Raw genomic sequence first — 7,340 nt, 5'->3', positions numbered from 1 at the left:
AGGGTTTTCAAACGAATCATACTTTTCATACAATAATCAACAAACATGTTAGAAAATATTGGATTTTCTTGGGAAGCATGGATACTATTTTGAAACTCAATAACGAAGGTTTTCGTTACAAACAATATTTTCTATAATGAAAAGGAATCCATTTTTACAAATTCAGTGACTAGTTTCCACTACAAAAACATGCTTATGACCTCACCAGCTTTATGCTGATACGTTTTCAAAGTCGCTTGTATTCTCAGGGCAACTATAGACAGGTACTTATGCCAGCTTTTGGAGAAGACGGAGCATTTTGGAGTCTAGTCTTTATCTTTTGCTACTTTTGAATATACTGATATGTACGAACTATGTTTTCAAACAGATGTAAATATTTATGATGCAATGTAATGGTAGTGTTTACTTTGCTTACTATGATACAACTGTTGTGATACTACGTATGATGTCACCCGCCCCCGAACGTTTCCGCCGTCCGTTCTGACGGTTCGGGGGTGTGACAGTATTACCCTAACTAGCATACAATTTTTTCATACTTGGGTAATAAAATGGATGGAATACATACCTTGTTGATGTAGCTTGACTTCATGAAGCTCTAGAGCCTAGTGCCCCAAGTGTGACACCTCAAATGATTCACACAACATCACAAACACATGGAATAACCATGAGAAGAATACACTCCATGCTCAAATCGGCTAGCCCTCAAATATGTATCACTAGTGTAAATTTCTTGAGCTAAAGGGGTCTTTATATAGTGTGGCTATTAGGGTTACACCATGTAACTCATAACTTTACCCATTCCTTATGCTCCATGGGTTTTAACCTCCATGGAGTATCCATGGGTCACCACATGGGTTAAACCCAACATAAGGAATCTTGGATCATAAGCCCACATATATATAAGAATTAATGATTTACACAATCAATCCCCATATATTTAATTAGTCTCTTTTGATCACTAAATTAAGTCCAAATTAATTCTTGATCAATACTAATTAAATAACATGATTTCATATTAATATATTAGAACTTATAATATATTAATATGTCACAAATGTCCTCTTCTCACAAACGGTCTATCCAAATGTTCCGATGCCATGTAACCCAAATGGACCATGCCAAGTCGAGTCAAGTACATACCAATTATAGTTATGGACTTAGACACTAATCCAACACATGTAACCTTTAATCTCTCCAAGTGAGTTATTCCCAAACTTCACACTTCCACTATTTTTCAGTTCTCTATACTCTCGCAGTTCCTCCATTCTTCCTGTCATGTGACGCGAACATCCACTGTCGATATACCATTCAGTGTCAAACTGTTCGTCACGAATTACCTGCAAAAATTAAGCAGATTTAGGAACCCAAAGTTGTTTGGGTTCTTGTGAGCCTTTTACAGAAAGAGGGAAAGTGATTGCAAGATCAACCATATAGGTTCGTTTTATTAGGGTGGTGTTATCTTTCTTTGTAATTTTAAAAACCTTGATCCTCTTATCTTTTAGGTTAGTATCTTTTGTGTTAGTTTCGGGCTTCTTGATTGGAGCTTGATGATCCGAAATCAGCTTTCCTTTTACCTTAACATCTTTCGATGTCTTGATAGGACATGAAGTGTATTTGGTTTGTGAGTTGTGAGGTTTTGGATTCTCCACAGACCTTTTTGGCTTTGAAGGAATAGGTTTTTGAAAAACTTTCTGTTTAATATCCTGTGGACTACGAAACTGACTTTGCAAAGAGCTCTTTGGGTTCGCATTTGATGATACTTTCTCATTTTGATTGAGAGGTTTTTCAATGCGAACGAAGTTGGGATTTTTCGATTGCCAGAATTGTTTTCTTTCCTTGAGATTTTTGTTTTATCTCGCGTTCCTTTGATCTTTCTGTGCTGCGAACTGTTCTGAGGATTTGTGAATGTTAGCTTTCGCTCTTGGCTTTCTTGCTGGAGTTTCATTTTGTACTGAAGATGTTTCTCTGGGAACATTCTTAGTTCCACTGGGACTTCCTTTCTCTTAGTTGGAATTGACCTTGTTTAAAGGTTCTGCTAGGTATCTTCCTTTTACTCTCCGTGAGGTCCTTTCTGAGACACCAACTGTTTCGTCAGCATTATCAATAGGAGTTGACCTAAAGTATTCATCACATCCATCTGCATTGTCTTCTACGAATAAGGACGATAATTCGACTGTTTGATTCTTATTTAGCCCATTGATTTTGAAAACCTGATTAGGGACAGTTTGGAATTTTGGAAAAACAGTCGCAATTTCTCTTAATACATTTGGATTATTTTCAGAAAGACGTGCGAATTCAACAGAATTTTCCGAAATTGGGACTTTCGCAACATCAGGTTCGTTTTTAACAAACTCTGAGCAATCAAACCTCATCGTCTACAGATATTTCACTCATATCACTGTCATCGTCGAATTCAGATGTGTTATCAACATTAAGTTTGTTATCTGAACTCAACTTTGCACTCAATGAGTCAAACTTCTGTACAGTGTCAGATTTAATTTGCTTTTTGTCATTTTCGTCCAAAAGCTGTTTTAGAATGTTCTTGTGGTCTTTGGACCTAATAAATGATTCAATTTTGTCCAGACCAATTATGTAAGTTTCCAAAGTTTCGTCAGATGAGAAGATGGATTCGCACCTGTAACAGTCAGCGTCGATTTCATCCTCCTTTAATTCAAGGAATGGCAATATCATATTATGGAGTTTTTGACCAATCTCACAATCAAGATGCAATTGAGTAATATTAAGATAAAGCCTTTTCGCAATCAAACAAAAAATATTACGTTGTTTCAAAAGCATTAAATTGTCTCTTTGTAAGTAAATTAACTCATCCCTAGACTTAGCTAAATCAGACTCAATCTTCTCTTCCATATGCGTCTCTCCTCACTCTTTGACGAAACCCTGCTGATTTGATCAGTTAAGTTAGAATTTGTCAAGCGAGTTTGTTTCAAACTATTAATGATACTAGAAAATGTGATTTTTAACTCATTTAGTTCAGTTTCGTATTTTGACACGGGTATATTGAGAGATTCAAGAATAGAGTTTACCTTGTTAATCATCTGATCGCATTCGCTGATTTGCTCAAAAACGGGTTTTGCAGTGAAACAGCTATCACTTCCACGTCCATTATCAGTGGCGTATCCTCGCATCTGTGACACATCACTTGTCACCATGAAACATCTTCCTCCAGAATGTGAATCCTCTTCTTTCGCAACAAAACTTCTCCCATGAGTAGGCATGCGAATGTCCTCATATTCAGAATCAATGGACCAGACTTCCACCCTACCAAATTCATCATCAGCTTCTTTTTCCTGCACAATTAAAGCAGGCATTGAATTATCAGAGTTCTTTATATTCTTTATCTCCTCAAGATTTCGTAGATAGTATTTCTCTCATCTTCTCCTTCCTTCTTATTTAGCCTTTGCATCATGAATTCTTTGGCCAAGTGGTTTTTACCATGATAGTAGTTGCAATCATAGCCAGAGTCACCAGTAAGCTTCTTTTCCTTCTTTTCCTCTTCTTTCTGTGAGCTATTCGCACTCTCCTCTTTTACCTTCTCAGAGTTGTAGCTTCCCTGTCGATTTTGGTTCTTGTTGGAAGGAAACGTCTTCTTTGCGAATCACTTCGGATTTGACACCATCAGTGCATACTCTTTATTTGTCACCTCATTCTCATGTGACTTCAGGATTCCAACAAGCTTTGCCAGGGTATAATTCTTGAACTGCTCATGTGCCTTGACTGTTGACACCACCGCCATCCACTCAGATCTAATCCCATTCATGAACGTGACTTTTTGTTCAATAACTTCACGTCCAATGTCGTGTTTCATCATCCTACTTAGAAGATGATTGTAACGATTGAAAGTTTGACTCAAACTCTCTTCAGGCTTCTGTGTAAAGGCACCAAACTCTGAAAGCAAGAATGTTTGTGTAGAGTGCTCAAGACCTGAATCTGTAGAGTAGAGTTCCATAAGCCTATCCCAGATGGCTTTTTCTGTGTCACAAGAACTGACCAAGCAAAAAGTGTCAGTAGGAAAAGCAAATCGAATGATTCTCATTGCCTTGACATTGCTGATCACTTTATCTTTCTCATCTTGAGGGACATATTTAACTTCAAGAAGAAGTCTATTGTAGTCAGATTGAGTTTTAATAACTCTTCTGGTTCCAGTATGAACAAATGCTCCAAGAGTGATGGCCTCCCATATCAGATATCCGTTGTCCTCAAGACTAAGAACGTAATCTTCAAAATGAAGCATCCATACTTCATATTCATTGGGTAAAAGAATTGGGATCCTAGTTGTCAATGCAATGCAGCTAGAAAGGTTGATGGAGTTGATTTGAGAGTCGTCGTGTTGCATGATGATATACTTATTGAGACCTGTTAAGAATCAGACACGTCAACTGATGTAGTTTTAGGGTAAAATTAAGATCACAGAATAGCGTCAAGGAAGCTGTGATGACGGCTAAACCAGATCCAATATTAACGGAAACCCTAATGACTTTATAGACAGAAGAGATGCTTATAGATTACACAGTCTCCCGCTCTGATACCGATTGATAGGATATTAATCCTTGAAAGATCGAGTAGATTCAAAACAGATTATGAACAAGAACAACACAATGATTCAAAATATGCTTAATTAATATAAGCTAGAGCCTTAGAAGAACTCGATTAAGAATTGCTAATGTAGAGGCGTGTTTAGGGTTACAAGAATATTGCCAAGATTTTAAAACACGGTGCATGCATACACCTTAAATAGCTAAACCCTAATAATTATTGGACGGGTGGACAGGCCCAAACACGATTACATAATGAACAAAACAAATAAGCCCAATGACGCAAAACATATACCCAACACATAGGACAAGGTTTATGACAAAACCAAATTCAAATTTAGCTTCCGTGGACTGAACTTTGCTTATTCTTAATTTCTTGCCATCCGATAGCACAAGGGCCTACCAGTGCTTCCATGTTGTTAAGCAGTTCACCCATATTGATCAATGTACTTTCATTGAAAAATGTGCTCTGCCTTTTTGCAGTCAAATGAGAACCGTAGAACTCATAAGCATTGCCAACCTAACGGGAAGGTGCACAAAAACAAGAATGTGTCAACTTAACACGATAGGTTATCAACCTCAGGTCGTGTGCTAGTGATAACTAAAAGGTTTATTCTTAATTGACTCCTGAAAATCTTCAAGATCATTAAGACTCCCACTGACTTCTTGACATATAAGTTTCTCTCAAGGAACATTCCTTGACGAGCAACAACAAATATTCAAAATTTAGTGTGGATTCTTGACAATAAACACTTCATGAAATTGGCCTTAGTTCATGTGATATCCCAGATTTCACGGCCAGAAAAGACCGATTTGATTATGCTTTATTTGAAAATCAGAGTAAATTTTTAAAGAAAGTGTTGCGCAATTTGTTCGCAAACATATGATAAAGATTTTATCAACAGCATTTTCGAAGAAATGTATTTCATTATATTAAAACCTCGGGATGTCATTGTCAATACAGATCAAAAGCATAAACCGAAACAACATAGGCCTTACAACATTTATTTATATCTATTGGCCTATAATCCATAAACTCTCATCCGATCATCACATCTATGCTCTTATGCCACTACTTGTAATACAAGAAACTGAGTGGGTCAAGCTTGGGAGCCTGGTGAGCACATAGGGTTTTTAACCCACAATAATTAAGTTTATTAGTTTCATAAAATCGGTCAACCCGATTACCCATTCCCGTTATCCTCGCTTTATGTCCCTAAAGCATCTAATTCAAGGGACATAGCCTAAGGATTTTCTTCGGGATGTGTAACAACGTAAATTTTCAAAACAATTTTTCTTTTTTAAATCATATTTTCAATCATCAAAAACAATATCAAACAAACTGTATCCATTGTCATAATAACAAACAAATCCCATAATCTCAAAACATAATCTCTATGAGTGTGTACGGATCATGTCGGCGCCTTCCCGCGATCCTCGCTAGTACCTGAAACACATAACACAACAACTGTAAGCATAAATGCTTAGTGAGTTCCCCAAAATACCACGTACAACACATACGCCTTTCCAGGCCATAACCCTGTAGGATCTTCAGATCCAAGTGTCTCAGGGGACTTCCGTCCCGAATCTCGGTAGACCTTTCGGTTCTACCCGTATCGACCTTCTGGTCCGTAACCTCCTGACCTTCCGGTCCATGTCATACATAACATACATAACACATACATATCACATAACAGCATATAGCACATACACCTCATAGCATACAAGACCTTCCGGTCACACATACGTACCACTCTAGGTACAGTATAGTGAGAAGACTCACCTCAATGAAGTCGGATAAACTCTCGTGCTCAACGTCCCGACCTAGCCTCCTCCTCCTATTATTCAAATAACATTCCCGATCAATATTCTCTCATAGTCTCATCTCTAAAGATTGGGTAGAAGGCCATTCTACCCCTCTCTGAACTCTCTTGAATCAGCCTTGACCAAAACCCTAAGGTCAACGAAAGTCAACGGTCAAACTTTGACCTGACTCGTCGAGTGCACATGGGCGACTCGGCGAGTCCACGTGGGTCTCCTGAATCCTTCTAGCCTCTCTTGGCTCGTCGAGTCATCCTTCCACTCGACGGGTTCCTCCTGTCACAAATCGCGGGGCAACCCCGACTCGACTCGTCGAGTCCACTTATGGACTCGGCGAGTTGCTGCCATGTTCAAACTCAAATGACATTCTAAGATCAGATCTGCTTCTCTAATCTATATATCTGACCTTCCCAAGCATGACAATCACGGAAAGGTCGAATCTTGGTACACATGCAACACACCCAAAGCTTCTTTTGGTGAAATAACCTCTAAAATGGCCTCCTATGCTCATAACTCAAAAGGTATGGCATAAAGCAGAGTGGTAAGGACTCTCTGGACCTCTTAAGGTCCAGATCTATGAACCAACTCGCCTTGGGACCTCACATACACAATATTCAACTAAAATAGGCATAAAGAAAACCCTAGATTTCACTAGAATCATAAAAACACGAGAATGGCACAGATTGATACCTCCAACAGCTTCCTCTGATCAAATAGAAGTGGATCCAAGCTCCTCAACCCACCTAGCTTGTTCTACCTCCTTCCTTCTTGCTAAAACACATAAGAAATGATGAATTAGCCTTCCTCTTGCACCACAAACGATCTCTCTGCTCTCTAGGGTTTCTCAGGGGTGAAGTGGCCGCAAATGGAGGCCATAAAGGCCTTTAAATAGGGCACGGACGCCGAGAATTAGGGTTTCAATTTACAGCGCGGACTCGTCGAGTCCACCCTTTCCGACTCGTCGAG

The 7,340-nt window shown here is 38.7% G+C and overlaps 1 protein-coding gene across 1 annotated transcript; it reads right to left on the bottom strand.

Moving 5' to 3' along the window:
• Positions 1–1,157: 1,157 nt before the first annotated feature.
• LOC145131079 (uncharacterized) lies at positions 1,158–4,354 on the bottom strand. The gene is made up of 6 exons (XM_079065817.1): positions 3,662–4,354; positions 3,045–3,308; positions 2,400–2,664; positions 2,019–2,353; positions 1,398–1,661; positions 1,158–1,337 (listed from the first exon to the last, which is right to left on the bottom strand). The coding sequence occupies exons 1-6, from the start codon at positions 4,352–4,354 to the stop codon at positions 1,158–1,160; spliced, it is 2,001 nt and encodes a 666-aa protein (XP_078921943.1).
• Positions 4,355–7,340: the final 2,986 nt, after the last annotated feature.

This window comes from Lactuca virosa, chromosome 1, assembly GCF_052849685.1.
Source record: "Lactuca virosa cultivar CGN04683 chromosome 1, Lactuca_virosa_CGN04683_v6, whole genome shotgun sequence".
NCBI lineage: Eukaryota > Viridiplantae > Streptophyta > Magnoliopsida > Asterales > Asteraceae > Lactuca > Lactuca virosa.
This window is presented reverse-complemented; position numbering and strand designations above follow the sequence as displayed.

Excerpts from the sequence above, each read along its gene's own strand:
- LOC145131079 (XM_079065817.1), bottom strand. The coding sequence starts at position 4,354 with ATGCAACACGACGACTCTCAAATCAACTCCATCAACCTTTCTAGCTGC. Across the intron at positions 3,309-3,661 it reads TGAAGTCACATGAGAATGAG|GAAAAAGAAGCTGATGATGA; the intron begins GTGACAAATAAA and ends TTAATTGTGCAG. Across the intron at positions 1,662-2,018 it reads TAGCAGAACCTTTAAACAAG|CCAAAAAGGTCTGTGGAGAA; the intron begins GTCAATTCCAAC and ends ATTCCTTCAAAG.